The sequence below is a fragment of the Ceratotherium simum genome, chromosome 6, assembly GCF_057802395.1.
Source record: "Ceratotherium simum simum isolate JZ-2026a chromosome 6, ASM5780239v1, whole genome shotgun sequence".
Taxonomy (NCBI): Eukaryota; Metazoa; Chordata; class Mammalia; order Perissodactyla; family Rhinocerotidae; genus Ceratotherium; species Ceratotherium simum.
Genome location: NC_141905.1, coordinates 58,828,814 through 58,845,760, shown reverse-complemented (window position 1 = coordinate 58,845,760; position 16,947 = coordinate 58,828,814). Strand labels below are relative to the sequence as shown.

General features: G+C 49.3%; 1 protein-coding gene across 2 annotated transcripts in view; it reads left to right on the top strand.

The window, feature by feature from the left end:
* Window positions 1-16,947, top strand: part of CRTAC1 (cartilage acidic protein 1) — a 149,879-nt gene that overhangs the window by 65,394 nt on the left and 67,538 nt on the right. For both annotated transcript variants that reach the window (XM_087432397.1, XM_014785633.2), the window contains exon 3: window positions 16,392-16,588. In XM_087432397.1, coding sequence (XP_087288523.1) covers window positions 16,392-16,588 — 197 coding nt within the window. The remainder of the gene's footprint in view (window positions 1-16,391; window positions 16,589-16,947) is intronic.

Here is a 16,947-nt window from a genome sequence, read left to right as displayed (position 1 = left end):
AAAGGCAACAGAGGATGTTGGGGGTAGTGGTTTGGGACTTCTAAGGGGAGGAAGGCAATTCACATGGAAATGAAAAAGCAGATGTTTGGTAAACAGAAGTTTGATGAGAATGGGCTTATCAAGGACCCTCACAGTCTACCAATGCCCAGAGAGATCTATAGTGATGACCTGTCCAGGGGAAAGGCCTTTTATCTTAAATTCTTCTAGGCAGTTAGAGGGAAGGTGAAAGTTTCTTTCAGAGTCTTTTGTTCTTAAAAGTAATCAAGGCAAAGAGACACATTTTGGGGTGGTCAATTCTGATCCCCCATGTCTTGGAATAATACATCAAAGGTACACACCTCATTCCTGGAAATAAGCAAGCAGGCTTTGTTAGGAGTTTTCTCAGCTCTTTCAAGACCCTTCCAAGGGCAGAATCTCCTGGTCACTGTAGATTCCTGCTCAGGTTTCCTGAACCTCAGCTCCAGTGATCACAACGTTGAGTCAGTTATTTGTAACACCCAGATTGTCATTTCTGACAACAGGTCTGCACTTATCTGTTGAGTCCATTGATTATGTGGACAGGAGCCTGAGTTGAGCTGTGACCATGGAGCTCCATCACCATCCACACCCAGGCCTGGAGGGGGCTCTCATGATGAGCAGTGATGCCTCCTGGACGCTGCTCTCACCACAGTTCCTCCTGCCTCATTTCACTTCACTGTTAGCCTTGAGCGTTGAAAGTGGAGCTGAGCCAAATCAGGTCTGTGCTGCCACATGGGGCTTGTGTGGCCCGGGGTCCAGCCTGGTCTTGCCATATTCCTCAGCCGCAAAGATGTTCCTCCAGGGTGATTCCACAGCAACTGGGCCGTGGTTCTCCATGAGAGCCATCTGGCATGGATTCTTCACCTACACCTCCGAGAATTTGCCAGAGCTACAAAGGAAAGAAGCAGTAACTCTTTTTTGGCCACTACACCGGCTGAGGGGGTATCACGTGCTGGTTCTGCACTCTCTGGAATAATTTGGAGAGAGCTTTGCCAGAAGGAATCCCTGGTCTAGTTAAAATAATATGTTAGTTCATGAATAGAAGAAAAATAAGGCATTATGGTTGGGTAAAAAGAAACTAGAATTTGGAGTCAGAGGAAGCAAATTCAAGGCCCAGCTCTGCCACTTTCCAGCTGTGTGACGGGCACATGACTAACCTCTGGCCTTAGTGTTGCATTTCAAGGGGGAAAGGAGATAAATAATGACCCCCACCGGATGGCTGAGAGGATTAAGTCACATGTGGGTAAACCAGAAGGCGCTATGCAACCGCATACAAAGACTACGAGACCATTTGGTTCCGTGTTTTGAGTCCTGAGGTCTGAGCCGGATTAGCCCAACCTAGACAATGTTCCAGTAAAGGACAGCTGTTGAGGGCCTGCCTCCTTGCCATTTATTGAAGCTCGGAGTCAACAGAGACTTCCAGCCGAGCTCCTATCACACGTTGCCCCATCTCCCTTGTTATACATTGAATTTCAAAAGATGCTGGCTGGTTTTCTCTTATCTCTAAAAGAGAGTGTCATGGTTCATGGCTCTCTTTCTGAAGGAACCAAATACAGACATCAAAAGGAAAAGAAGAAAGCTCATGCCATCCCCCAGGACTGAGTGCTCGCAGATGCCTAGGCTTGATCTGACCCTTTCCTGACCTGTGTGTTGGGAACAAGTTGGGCAGAGCTACAGAGGGCCGGGCCTTGCTGGCCCTGGGAAGGGATGGTGGGCACAGAAGAGGGGAAGGTTTATAGGAAAAGGCTAATGAAAGGAATCGCTGGTTTCCTGTCTCCTCTGAGCAGGATGCTCAAGTGGCCAAGTCGTGGGCTGGGCTCTGCTCAGTAGCTCAAAAGAATAAATGGTCCCTTGGAGTGGGAGTCTATTCAGCTCCAGGTGGAGGACTAGGAAGGATAAGGATGATACATCTATTATTCTCCACCCTCAGGGAGGACGTATATCCACCATTGTGGAAGGGAGACTCAAATGCACTGGGAATTAGTCAATATTATAATCCTTTCAGGTATTTATACTGTAGCTTGTTCTCTACATGTTCAGCTGGAACAATGTTGTTATAAACCCCTAAGGGGCAGAGACGATGTCCATCCAGATCCTTTTGTACTGGACTCAGAACACCGCATGTCAACTGGTCCTTGATGGATCAGGATGAGACTGGAAGGACTAGGGGGTGGGTCTCACAGTTTGGTGAACATAAAAATCACCTGGGAGTTTGTTTGAAACGCTGATTCCTGGAATCCGCGTGTAGACATTCTGATTCAAGGTCTGGGTGGGGCTCAGGAGTTTTCATCTTTAACAAGCTCTCCAGGTGTTTCCTGTATAAATTGTCTACAAGCTGCTCTTTGAGAAACACTGATCCAGATGAGCCTTTCTCAAACTTCCATGTGCACGGCAATCACCAGGGCATCTTTTTAAAACCTAGATTCTGACTCGGAGATCTAGGGTGTGAAATTTTGCATTTTAACATGCTCCCAGTGTTGCTGGTGCCGGCCATCCCCACCCGCACTTCGAGTAGCAAGGACCTGCCTGCGGGTCTCCTGCCATCAGGATGTGCCAGCTCTAGCAAGGGCTTTAATCTAGATGGATGGTTCGAACATAAAATGTCTGCGTTACCTAATATCTTAGATTACAGTCGTGTACCTTTCATTTGCCATTAAAATAACTTTATTTTTAATTGCCAGTCAGGTAGGTAATTTTTATACTACAGGCACTTTAAAGAATAAATATCCAGGTACATTTGGTACTTTCTCACTAATACTTAACACACAGCAGTTTCTATCCCTAAACTTTAATGCACATTTGCTCCAACAGCCAGATTCTGATTAGTGTTAATGCATGGCTAAGGGAATTGAAGCCAGCTTGGCAACAAAGACCCTTCTAAATGAATGCCTGTCATAGTTGGCAGCTTTATATTTTTTTAAGGCATGAGTCTCTTCTAGGACTATTTCATTCAAATCAAAATGAAGAGTTTAAATCATCAGTTAACACTCCATAGCAACTAGAAGGTTTTTGCTGCTTCCTCCAACCATTATTTCTCAAGACACAGCCGGGCATGCCCCCGTTAGCTGCAGCATGAGGGAAACTGGAAGGAACTTGACTTTCCCAGTGGGATGGGATAGCCAGGCTGAGTACGGAGTGGAGTCCAGCAAGCAGACCAGCACATTCACAAGGTCTGGAGAGAGCATGTGGAGATCTATGAGCGCAAAGGGGGCAGGGGCCAATGCAGCATCGTCCATGTATGCTGACAGGCACAGGGATGAGGCGGCTCCAACAGTGACCTATGTTAGAAACTCCAAGCAGATAGCCATCATTGGGGAAGCTCATCATCATGAAGAGGGGCCTGCCACCCAGCTAGAGTCTGGGCCAGGACTCTGGTTGGACAGAGCCCTGGGCTAGAAGGACAGGCCTTTTCTAATCTGAAGATGGCCATTTGTATTCCCCCATGAGCTGTGACCAACAGGAGCCCACCTGGTCCCTGTCTTCACACGACAGCCCTGCACTCCACCAGCCAAAACCTGTGTGTTCTCTGCCCCTCACCAGGGCCTGTGACCTGTGTCTAGTGAGCTGTGTCTCCTTGCTTGTCCAACGGCATCAGGCCAGGCTGACTTACAGCAGCCTCCTGCATACCGCATGTCCAGTCCAGTGCCTAGCGCCAGACTCCTCCTTGCTGGAGAAAACCACAGCCGCCTTCTGACCGGGCCCTCAACAAGTTCCTGTCATCTTCCTTTCACAGGGCATTTCTGCAGCTCAGTGGGCCTATCACTCAGCTCCTGTTGAATAGGGTGGAGAGCTAGGGCTCCCCGGGGGCCCAGGCAGCTGCCTCTGCTGCAGACGACAGCCATATATTGTGTGTGTGCACGTACATGCCAAACATACAGCCGTGTCACGGTTACGTGTGTTATCTCATTTGACCGTGAGGTAGAGCAAATGTTATTAGCCCCACTTTATAGACAAGGAAACTGACTCCTAGTGATGTAAGCAGGTTCTTTTATCAAACAGATACTGTGTTGGGGGTTAGAAGAATAAAATATAGTCTAGAACTCCGTGGAGCTCACAGTCTTCTGTGCTCAAGGCTACACAGGTAATAATCATAATAATTCATTCTTTCAAAAATATTTATCAAGTTCCCATTATGTGTCAGGCACTGAGTGTGTGTGGGAGAAGAAGACAGACTAACTAGTGTTTACTGAGCATTTGCTCTGTGCCCAGCACCGTATTAACCACTTTACAGATATTACCTGAATCCCTGGCACAACCCTGTGGCAGGGGAGCTGATATCAGGAAACTGAGGCTTGGACCGGGTGGGTGATTTGTCAAGGACGCCCACGTGGCTAGAGTGTCACAGAGCGGGGATCTGCCCTCAGGCAGTCTGACTTCCGGGCCAGGGTCCTCCTCAGGGAGCTATATTGCCTCTCAGCCTTTCTGTACTAACTCCAAGTCCAGGCACTTTCTGCTGCTCTATGTTGCCCCCACAGGACTCAGCTCACTCCTGAGAGAAGAAGCTCCCACCACCTTTACCCAACGACTCCCAAGGGCCGAGGGCAGATAGCACCCATTCCGGATCTAAGACCCCGAATGCCTGCCCTCACCTGCCTCCACCCTGAGCTCGGCTCCCTGAGACAGCCCTGCCTGTACTCCACCTCTGCCTGTGCCTCTCCCCAGGTGGACTCCCTAGCCCCCTTTCCGGCCTCCCTGTTGTGATGGCTCCACTCCTGGAGCAGAGTGTGTCTTCTCTGCACCCTCAATGACTAAGCCTGTCCTACCACCTGCCCTCTGCCTCTCACCACCCCTCAAGTTGTCCTGACTTCACCCTCTCAGGTGGCTTACTCTGCATGTCCCTTTTACAATGGAAAATGGCCATGTATTAGCTCTTCAGTTGCTATTCCAACTTCTTCCTCCTTCCTCAAGCTGTGACTTCCACACCCTCCTCTCAGCTCAAAACCTCAGCTCTTATTTACCTGTGAGCAGACCAAGGTCTCTGGGCATCAACTTTCTAGTCGCTCTCTTCCCCCTCGTCCTGTCTTCTTGCCCATCCTGGCTTCCTCTCCTCCTCTCCTCTTCTCTTAATCCCAGACTTAACCCACCTGCTGGTTCTTTATACTCTATTTGCCTCCACCTCCGCCGTATCTTGCCCAGGTGCCCTCTCAATCCACTGCCCTCCTGGGTCTTTTCCTCTTGCCCACAAACATGCACAGGCCCCGGAGCTTGGTGAAACCATCACTTAACCTCTGTGTCCCCTGGCCAGTAGCCTAGCCCCTCCGAGCCCTTCTTGTCCTCAATGAGTCATCTACACTGCTGTCCATCCACTCTCTAAGGAAACAGCTTCCTTGAAGGTCGTCAATGGCTTCCAAATGTTCAAACTGAACATTTGCTGGTTCCCACTTTTGACCTTTTGATCTCTTGGAAGCATTTAGCACTATTGCCAAGCCTCTCTTTTTAACTCTTGCTTTCCTGATTTCTGGGCTTTCTTGGCTCAGCTCTGTCTTAGGAGTCGTTTGCTTGCAAGGAACAGAAACCTGCTCAAGTTAGCTCAGAAGAGGTTTTTGGAATAATTCAGAAGAATCTCATGGAACCCAATTTGCATTCTTCTGCACTATTGTTTCATTTCTCTCCCGTGGCCAATCCTTCAGGCACACAGCCACCAGACAACGTTCTCCAAAACACTACTTTGATATAATGGTTCACCCTGTTCAGAATCCTTCAGCAGCTCCCCATTTCCCGCCAGATAAAATCTAAAGTCTCAGTTTACACGCCACATCTTCCACAATCTCAGCTGCCACGCGCTTTCCAGTTCGCCTTCCACTCTTTTCCACCATTGTCCAACACACATCTCTGTGTCGTCCAGCTAGTCTACCCCATTCCCTAAGCATGTTTTTCTGTTCTTTGATCTGCTTCACGGCTCACACTATTTCTTTTGTAATGCCTAACTTAGATATCTTCTATTAAAATCCTATACATCCTTCAAGTTCTAGATCAAATGCACTTTCTTTATGAAGATTTTACCCCAGTAGAAGTGACCTCTCACTCCTCTGAAAGCTTGGGATTGAGGCCAATGCTTATTTGCCATGTTAGGCTAAGGCTGTCTGAGCAGAAAATTATGTCATGTGTCATGCAGAGTGCCCAACCTGGAAATAGGATCCCAGAACAGTGGAGTGAACTCATTGGACAATGATTGGTTTATCTTTTTTACTCTTAAAGAAGAATGAAGCATCCATTGGCTATTTGCTCCACCGTCCTGCCCCTAAATTGACCCACCTCGTCAACCCAAAGAGAGACAGAGACAAAGATCAACAGCTTTTTAGCTAGAAGCTTATAGGTAATTATGGCATGAAGGAAAGAAAGTTTAAATAGAGATTTAAAGTATTTTGTGACCAAGCAGTTAAGTGATTTGCCTGAATCCACGGAAACTTGATGAGAGTTGGGCAAGAGCTCACCTCGTGTCCCACCACACCCCACACTGGGCTCGTCCTGACCACTCTAAGTGGCAAGGAGGCCTTTAACAGAGACCTGAGGAGCACGCAGGAGGTCAAGAACTGGACCCATTTCCAGAACATAGTGAGTCAAACAGTCATTCTGCTTTCTGTGTTTGCCTCTTTCTGGAGCTTCTGGAGGGTAGTAGGGGACCATGAGGTTTGTCTAGAGGACACAGGGACTCAGTGGTGCCAGGGAATCATTGCCTTCCATCAGTAGGCCCTGGCAAGTTTGTCTCCAGAATGTATAGACCCAGATGAGTGGCAGTCTATCTAGAGACACATTCCTCATCCTTCCTGGCACTTCCCTTCCTGAAAATATGTGGCTCCTGAGATGCTACTCTCACTGGCTTTGGTACTCGTTGAAGGCTGTCAGCCATACGCTCCCAGCCCCTGGCTCTGAGGATGCACGTGTGGCCCAACCTGGAATAATCAGAGCCCTTCCCTGGGGTTTTTCATATTGGAACCAAGGAAAGAAAGCATCTCCTCTCTGTACTGAAGCTGACGTGTGAGGCTGAGAGTGTTGCCACAGGTCAAGTCTTGTGAAGAAGGATGGTGTGAGAGAATGAGGCCAACAGACAGACAGGAGAGGAGGAAGAAAGGAGAAATGCAGTCCTGACAACCTCCTGTCAGAACCCTGCTTCCAGTGGCCCCAGGCCTAGCTGTACCCCTGCTGTTCTGGCAGTTTGGACATCTGAGCCAATAAATTCTTCAACTAGTTCAGATGGAGTGTTTGCCACTTGCAACCAAAGAATCCTGATTAACACAGCCTTCATCTGTCACCTGAATCCCTCCTTTGATAGTTCATGGAATTCCTGCCTCCCTGTCTTCGTCTTTTCTTGAGATAAACAGACATTGAGGAATGGAGTCATGGTCTTCATCATCATTATCAACATCAACATCAACAAACATGACTGAGCGCTCTCTTTTCCTGGCGTTGTCCTAGGTACGGTGGGGCATAGAGCTGCAGATGGCAGTCTCTGCCTTCTGGGTGCTTCCATGCTCATCAAAATGTGAGAAATTCCAAGGGCACAGAGCACATGCTGAGCACAGATCTTTTTTAGAGCAAGGCGTAAATCAATCAGTCTGCGTTGAGCTTTCACAGAACACAGAGACACTCATTGCTGCAGCTTATTCTGATCTTTTGGTGCCAAACATCCCTTTCTTGAAAAACCATCCACCCCTTGGACAAAAAGTTTTTCATCCTTCACCTTGAAGTTACCTTCTTCTTTGCACTCTCTTTGTGGCGTCTTCTCTACCCTGGTTAGCTCCTGATTCAGGATCAAATTTGTTTGTTTGTTTTCTGGGATGCCCTTTCCAGACTTATCCAATTTACTCCCCTGTAAAATCCCCAGCCTCAGATTTCTCATCAGGCCCAGAATGCTCCCATTACCAAAGTTTCCATCCTTTAAACTAATACCCGGCCTCTGGATATATTCTACTCCAAGATACAATCTGTGAATCTCCTGTTTGAATGCCTTCCCATATGTTTTCTGATCCTATTTAACTTCAGTGGCTTTCAAAGAATTAAATATGTAAAAAGGTAAAAAAGAGCGTCACACACATTTCCAAAGAAATGATCTATGCTCGAGGTTGTATATGCAAAATGGGAAACAGTTAGAGATGACTAGAAAGGAAAGAAGAAGGGGGAGGAGAAGCATAAAAACAGGGTTTCTGGAACCCTTCTACTTCTTATTACCCTTCCACCCTCAGGCTGTACACAGACCCTCAGATATTCTGAGATCCAAGTATCCAGGACCTCCCTTGGGGATACTTGCCTACTGTGAATTCAAATGGCTATCCTAGAGAATCCCGCTGATTTATGAATAATCCTTTTTTCTATTTTCCAGGGATAAATTCCTCTTCCCTTTAGGTCTGAAATGATAGGTCATAATTATCTACTTTCTTTTCAAAAATTTAGTAGCTTAAAAACAATTTATTATTTCTTAGAGCTCTGTGGGTCAGGAGTTTGGGCAGGGCTCAGCGGGGTGCTTCTTTTGCTCCATGTGACATCAGCTGGTGTCACTCGGCTGCATTCAACTCTTGTCTGGTCTGGGCTGGAAGGTCCAAGAAGTCTTTGCTCACGTATCCGGTGCCTTGGTGCTTTTCCACATGGCCCCTCCCTGGGGCTAGATGGGGCTTCCTTGGAGCATGGTGGTCTCAACGTAGTCAAATCTCTTACATGGTGACTGGCTTCCCCCAGAGACAAAGTGGCACTGGTAGGCCTCTTAAAGGCTAGGCCCAGAACTGGCCCAACATCACTTCCACTATATTTTGCCAATGGAGGCAAGTCACACAGCCATCCGATATTCAACGGGAAGTGAAATAGACTCCACTTCTTGATGGGTGGAGTATCACATGCATACAGAGAAGAAAGAAAATGATGGCAGCCGTCTTTGGAGATCAACTACCGCACCCCTTTCACCTCTTCACTCACTGAGAGGGCACACACTCTTGCTCATTTCTTAGCCTTAGATGAACCCCCGTATATAGAACGCTGTTCTCATCTTAGGCAACTCTTCTCAGTCTCTTTTTCCTCCCGCAGGTTATCTTGCCTCACAATCTCCTTGCTAAATCTAAAATCTCCCTTAAATTCAACCTGTACTCTCCCTGAAATATTTGTTTCAGAAAACTGTGTGTTCCCGGGTACCGACCCCAAATTAATTTTTACTAAAGCTTATTTGAATTTTGTGTTCTATTATGATAATGATCACTTAGAACTTGGAATATACTCATAATATAAGGCTGACAACACTTTAAACCAGGGATTGGAAATCATTTTGTATAAAGAGCCAAATGGTAAAAATTTTCAGCTTTCGGGTCTTGTGGTCTTTGTTGCAACCGCTCAACTCTGTCGTATAGCAAAAGCAACCATAGATAAGATGTAAATTAATGGACATGTTTGTGTTCCGATACACCTTTATTTACAGAAATAGGCAGCAGGCCAGATTTGGCCCAAAGGCCGTAGTTTGCTGATTCCTGCTCTAGACTAAGGGATAAGCTTATCTTTCAGGTTATTTTGTCTAATGATTAGCTGTTTGACTTTCAGAAAGTCACTTTCCTCTGAAACACTTTCTTCACCTATAAAATAAGGATATTAGAGTGACCAAGAATGAAATACCCCCTTATGCCTGTGGTTGTGAAAAGGCAACACATCTTTAAAAATCTTGAGAGGAAATGACCCAAATGGCCACAAGATGGGTTGTTTCTCTATGATAACATCTCAGAGTCCTGTTGATATTTCCATGACTTTGCATCTTTCCGGGGGTCTCTCTATTTGTCCCTATAGGTCTGCATCTCCCTTTTTCCATGTCTCTCTGTTTCTATATGGGCCAGTCTTTTTAGCTGTTTTTGCGTGTGTGCTTTTCTCTTTGCGCTCAGGGCTTCACTGTCCCTCAATTTCCATTTTTGTATATTCTTGTGTCTCTATCTTGCATTCTTTGTGTATATACATCTGTCTCTTTTTTCTGCCCTGCCTCTCTCTCCTGACTATAATGTTGAATAAATGTATATTTTTCATTATTTTCCTTTTTAATATAAAAAATATTCCTCGTTCTTAATTTTCAAAGTAGGTAAGCATATTTTATATATCTTTCAAATTTAAAAAAATTTTCCTATTTATGTACAATGGGATATTATATGTAAATTACTTAGCAGAGTATCTAGTATATAGTAGATACCCAATAATTATTACATCCTTTTATCCGGCTTTCCTTTATCTAACTGCCTAAGTGATTTTTTTGTTCACCTGGGTCGATGATTCTCAACAGAAAAATAGGTGGATCCTCTGTGTCTATCTATAACCCTTTGTTATTCTCTCTCACGCTTACCCAGGACACTGGCTCTCAGCCTCCTCTTTGTCCTTACGATGTTTGTACATATCTTTTGCGAACTATGAAAGTGGAGGGTCCAAGACAAATCAAGAGACTTATAGCTCATTCGACCTTTTGCTCAGCCACCCAGGGACGATCTGGTACTTTCCACAGGCTCCTTCTCTTTTCTTAACTCTACAAGTGTTTATTGAGCACTCACTCTGCACTAGGCGATCGGGAGATGGAAGAGAACAAAGCAGACACAGTCCCTGCCCTCGTGAAGCTCATGGTTTACTAGGAGAGATGGGTAATAAATAGATAACCAGACAGGAGTAGGACAGTGGATGCAGTGATCGGAACACCGATGAGGGAAGATCTCTCTGAGATGCCTTTGGAGGTGAGACTAAAGGAAGAGAAGAAGCCAGCCTGGGACAAAGCAGGAGGGAAGTGGAGGCAGAGTGTTCTGGTCAGAGGGCAGTCCTGCAAGAGGGCCGGGGCTGGGACCACACCTGCTGGAATATTAGGAGCTGAAAGGAGACCGGTGCGGCTGGAGGAGGTCAGCAAGGCAGCGGCAGACCTAGCTAGGCTCCCAGGCCAGGCATGACAAGGGATCTGGGTTTCATTACGACATAATTGGGAAGCCACCAAAGGGTTTCAGGCAGGAGAGTGGCTGATCTGATTTATGTGTTAAAAAGATGACTCTGGCTCAGGTGTGGGGGAATTAGATTGGTGGGGGCAAGCAAGGAAACAGAGAAAGGAGGCTCTCCAGAGATGGTGGCAGTGGAGGAGGAAAGCAGAGAAAAGATTTGAAATATTTTAAGAGCTAGAAATGACAGGACTGGCCGATGAATTAGATGTGAAGACAAGGGGGAGGGAGAACCAAGGCTGACGCCGGGTTTCTGGCTTTAGTACTTGGGTGCCTGTTGCAGGGAGGAGGGGGATGAGCGATCAATAGTTCCATTTTGGACACGTTCCATCAGAGATGACTGTGGGCCGTGCAAGGGGAGCTGTCGTGCAGGCAGTCGGATATATGAGTCTGAGCTCGGACTGGGGATTTGGGTTGGAGATATAAATTTGGGAGTTGTCAGTCATGGGAATGGATATTATCCCCTAGTGAATGGGGCCAGAGAGAGAAGAAGGGGGCCCAGGACCAGGCCTGGGGACTCTAACATTAAGAGAGAGGGGAGAGGAGAAAGAACCTGCAAAGGAGAAGAGGAGGAGAAGCCAGAGAGAGCAGGAAAACTGGAGGATGGCATCCTGAGAGCCAAGAGAGGAGAGTGTTTTAAGAAGGAGGTGGTGTGGTAGAGGCCGAGATAGCGGCCACTGTGCCAAAGACGGCTGAGAGGCGGAGGGAGGTGAGGACGGAAGGGGCGTCCCTAGATGCGGCCACATGAATGCCGCCGATGACAGTAACAAGAGCAGCTTTGCGGGAGTTGGGGTGGGGTGAACGGGCAGTGAGAAAATGGAGATAACCCTGAGAAGTTTAGTTATAAAGGGGAATTAAGAAACATACCCGCAGAGGATGAGAAATCAAGGGTGGGATGTTTTTGGATGAGAAACACTAGAGTGTGTTTGGAAACTCTCAAAATGATCACTGGAGAGTGAGATATTGTGCCCCTTTGTTTTTTTTGTCTTTGTTTAAATAATAATGAGAACTTACAATTGCGTAGCTCTTCACAGTTTACCGAGTGTTGTCACACGCTCTCTTCTCCTCGCAGCCACCCTGTGGGGTGTAGAGCAGCCCTGAGTTATAGACAAGGAAGCTGAAGCTTGGAGTTGAGTGACAAGCTCAAGGTCAGAGCCAGGAGGTGGCAGGGCCAGGAGCGCACGCCCAGGCCCCTCCCCGCCCACAGCTGTCCTGTCCCAGGGGACTGGCACCCAAATTGGACAGCACTCAGCCATGTGTGAGTTGTGCCCTGCTGGTGTCTCTCAAGCAGATTTTCCAGTTGCCACCGAGCCGGTCACTTCTGCCTGCTGGCCCAGCCTTGGGTATTACAAAGTCACAACTGCTTTTCAAGAACATGGGACCTTGTCCCACTTCCTAACTCCGTTTGAGCTTCAAAGTCTCCTGGATTTCTAGAAGTGCCCAACAGTTCTGTGGCAGGTGTCAGAGAGAGGAAAAGTGAAATCTGACGTAGCTGCCATGCAGCTCCCCAGGCCTTTCGGCGTGGGAACTGACCCCGCAGAGGGACTGCGGGGGGGTTAGCAACTGTGGCTAACCTCTGTACCTCAGTCTCCACATCTGTAAAATCTAGGATTGTCATGAGATCGGGGGGATGAAGTGCTTCGAATAGTGCTTGGTGCCTGTGAAGCTGGTGACTGCTCCCTGAATGCTCCCCGTGATTATTTTTATTTATTCGCCCACTCACACAGGTATTTGTCGAGCACCTTCTCTATGCCAAGCGTTGCTCTAGGCACATCTAATGCAGAGAGGCATCCACATGCTGCCTGGGCTCCAGAAGCACATGTTTTAATGAGGGAAGTGATGTCGGAACACAAACAACTCTGCCCTCGCAAGAATAGGCAAAGTGCAAAAGCGCTATGGGTACCTGGAGAAGAGAAGATCGCGTCCAGCCGAGGGGTCGGGGCAGGCTCATTGGAGGCCAGGAGGGTGGAGGGAACATTCTCCACGGGAGGGGGCGGATACAGCTGAGCAAAGTCACAGAAGCCGAAAGGGCAAAGCCTCTTCAGGGAGTGGAAAGGAACCCACTGGAGCATCGGCTCCATGGAGAAGGGAGTGGGGGATCAGGCTGGCTACCCTGGGGGAACATTGTAAGAGGATTGGATATCTGTCCAGCAGACCCAGCAAAGGGCAGGCTGGGTGGAAGGGAGGGGTGGCAACTCTGTGCCCTGCCCCCTGGCCTTGCACCACAGGTTGTGAAGAACCCTACCTAGGAGCTGTTGGTCTGGCTTCGTGTCTGTAGCCCTAGGGATGGTGGTGGCAGAGAAGGGGCCAGAGTGTCGGGAATCATCCCAGGCTGCCATGTAGGTTTGGGGAGGACTCTGTAGTGCTCACTGTAACAGAAGAGGGAATTTAAGCCAGCCTAGAAACCCCACCCTACCATCCCCTTAGGGGGTGCCCTGGAACTAGCACCCCCAAGTTCTTCACAGAAGAGATGATCCAGGGTGATCTGCTCCCCCAGGGCCACCACCACAGGAGCAGGGACCTTGTGTGCACACCTGCTATCCCAGATTCGGGGTGAAAGGCCTGGCCTCCAGATATGTGCAGAGGCCATGGCCCCCACCTCCCACTGGGAGCTGGCTCCAGGGGATGGTGAAGACATTCTGGGAGACCTGAGGGACAGAGGGTGCGAATAGGGGGTGTCGGCGCTGGTCTTCACCTGGTGGCTCCTCAGCCATAGCCTGGGGGAGGATGTGCCTGCTCTGCCCACCTGCTAACGTTGGAGTCAGACGCGTGGACCGAGAGACGCAGACCGAGGAGGGCTCTCCCAGAGCTTCCAGTCCAGGGCCTTTCAAACGCTGGCTCCGGAATCCCTTATTTAAATGCTTTATGGAATGTGGTGCATAAAATAGAACACATCAACATAGAAATGCACTGGGTGAAACAGCGTGGAGGGCCCAGAGGCCCGCCCCCACGGCCACATTTGTCCACACATCCTGTGACCCTGTGATTTAGTCCAACTCTCTCATTTTGCAGAAGAGAAACCCAGAACCGAGAGAGAGTCCCTGCCCAGTCTAAGGTCACAAAACTAATCTGTGGCAGAGTCAAGACCTGCAAGAAGCCAATGAGATCAAGGATGAGAAAGTGCTTTGTAAACTGTAAAGGACTGTAGAAACGTAGGGTTGTTATCTCCGCCATTTACATGAAGTTCCTGGGCATTTCTCATGGTCTCTACTTTGGGGAAGGCTGCCATAAAAAAAACGCAGAGGACTGAGAGTGTTGGCGTCACAGGCAGCGTGGAAAGAACACAGGATTTGCACCCTGGAGATAGTTAGAGGCCCAGTGGTGCCACGTTCGAGCTGTGCAACCTTGGACAGCTCACTTTGCCTCTCTGACCCTCAGTTTCCTTTTCTAGAAAAATGCCTTATTTACTTCTTTCTAGGATTATGTGGGGCTCAGGGGAGACAATGCATGTGAAAGTGCTTTTAGCAAGGCCTAGCCCTCAAGGACTACAGTGTCTGGTGAGAAGCGGTAGCGATGGCAGTAAACAGAAGCCCCAGAGGCTCTGAGGACCAGAAGGCACTTCCTGTCCCTGGGGGCTGGAGCCAGCTGCTGACGGTGCTAGAACCCTAGCGTTCCATCACTCCTGCCTAGACAGCCCCGTAGGTCACGCTGCGCCCTTGATGTGCGGCCTCAGACGCTCTTTGTCAAGGCGTGTGAGGCGCCACCTTCCGTCCCCGGGTGCTGACTCAGCCTCCATGAGCTCCGTCTCCCCTTTCACATACTGTGGGTGCCAAAGGGCGCCTGGCCAGTTGCTCAGCATCCCCCAGACTTCACCAGCTCTGCATCTTGGTGAGGAAGGAAGGGCCAAGTTGGATCTGTTTCAGGAAAGCAAGAAGTGATTTCTCAAAGACCTTGGAGAGTTCTTTCCGCCCTCCCCCGAGTGTTCTCAGCCAGGGCCCATCCGCAGCTGAACTCCACTCAGGATGGACGCACTCAGGTTAAGACAAAGGCAGGAGGCCGGGGACTAATGGATGGGGGTTGGCCGCGTTCCTTTGGAGAGCCTGGCAAGCCGGTGCTCTAGGCAGCGGGAGGAGGCCTTCAGACATTCGTGGCTGTGCTGTCGGGGGGTGACCTTGGGCAGGCTGCTCTCTCCAGATGGAAAGGCAATGGGAAGAAATCGACCATGGGACACCTAAGCCCTTAGACTCAGACGTGAGCTCTGAGGTTTCGTTCATTCAGTCATTCAACAAGTATCTCTTGAGCACCTATTGTGTGCCAGGCGCTGTTCTAGGCCCTGGGCAACCAAACAGACAAAAAGTTCTGCCCTGGTGGAGCTGACAATCTAGTGGGATCCAACAGACAAGGGAGAGAGACACAAAAAGACAGCGAATTGTCAGCAGGTGGTAAAAGCGGGGAAAGAGAGCAGGGGTGAGGGATAGGGAGTGCAGGGTGGGGGTAGCTGCAAGTTTCAGGACTGTGGGAAGGAAGGCCTCACAGAAGGGGCAGTTGAGCCAGGGCCTGAAGGAGGTGAAAGAGGGAGACAGCCATGTGGATATCTGGAGGACAAGTGTCCTGGGCAGAGGGAACAGCAAGTGCAAAGTGCCTGAGGCAAGAACATGTCTTCCCTGCAGCAAGGAGGCCGTGTGGCTGCAGGAGAGTGAGACGGGAGAGATGAGGACTGATGAGCCCTTTAATCCCTGAGTTTCTTAGAAAAAGAGATCCAGCAGGCCCGCCTAATGACTTAGATGTGTTCATAATCTCCTGTCTGAGATGCTAATTTCATGCTACAGGACTGTTTAAATGCTGGGACCTTCTGTCAGGAGAGAGTCATTCCAAACCTCAAAGACAAAGCGTCTGCTCCTCCAGGGCTCATTCACAAGGGCTTTGGGGATAACAGAAAGGGCCTAGGTTCAGTCCCAGCGCCTGACACTTACTCACTGTGTTACCTTGGGAAGGGCACTCAACCTCTCTGAGCCTGTTTCCCTGATGAAGCTCATCAATTGCCCCATCTATAAAATGGGTTAATAATACAGCCTCCTAAGCCTACTTCGCTTGATTGTTGTTAGATTTAAATTAACGATATCATAAATATGAAAGTGCCTTTTATCCTGAAATGGTCAAAGTACATGTCAGAGAGGTTTTTCCTTTCTTCAGGGAAGCCTGTGCTTAGGGGTTGTCGCTGGCTGCCCACTCCTCTCCGCCACCCTGCTCCTTATATTGTGTCCCACATGGGCCCAGTCGACTCACTTTGCCTGGGCCCATTATCTGACTCAGGGACTCTTGTCAAACACCCAGGGACCCCCCCGCCACCGCAAGGGGAGGCTACCGAGGGTTCCCTGGAAATGCTCTGGGGCTGAACTACCCCATGTTGACCTGGCCGGGAGGACTCTGAGCCCATTCTCTGGTCAGTGGAACTGGGTGGGCCCAGCTGCTTCTCTCCAACGCCCCCTCCGCTTCCTCCTCCAGGTACAACGGTCCCAACCTGGTTCTGAAGTACGACCGGGCCCAGAAGCGGCTGGTGAACATCGCGGTGGACGAGCGCAGCTCCCCCTACTACGCGCTGCGGGACCGGCAGGGCAACGCCATCGGGGTCACAGCCTGCGACATCGACGGGGATGGCCGTGAGGAGATCTACTTCCTCAACACCAATAATGCCTTCTCGGGTAAGGATCTGGGGCCTCGGGCTCTTCCTGCTCCCCACCTTCTTCCTTCCAACAGCAAGTGGGGGTGGGGCCTCGAGGCTACTGTCACAGGCTCCTCCAGCACAGTCCCCTGCCGCCTCCGGGACCTCGCTCTGCCCCAGCAGAGAGACCCCCGGAGGACCCCTCCTTCTCTTGTGCATGAAGCTTGTTCTCACCTCCTGAGCCCTGGAGGTGTTGGGGTGTGACCAGTCCTCTCCCTCAGACTTCATGTCCTCTTCACCTCCCACTCTGAGCAGCCCCCAAATCCTCCTAAGCCCTCCATCTATGCCCACTGGCCCTGCTGTGGCTCAACCACTCAGCACTTCTTGCCTGGTGGCCGC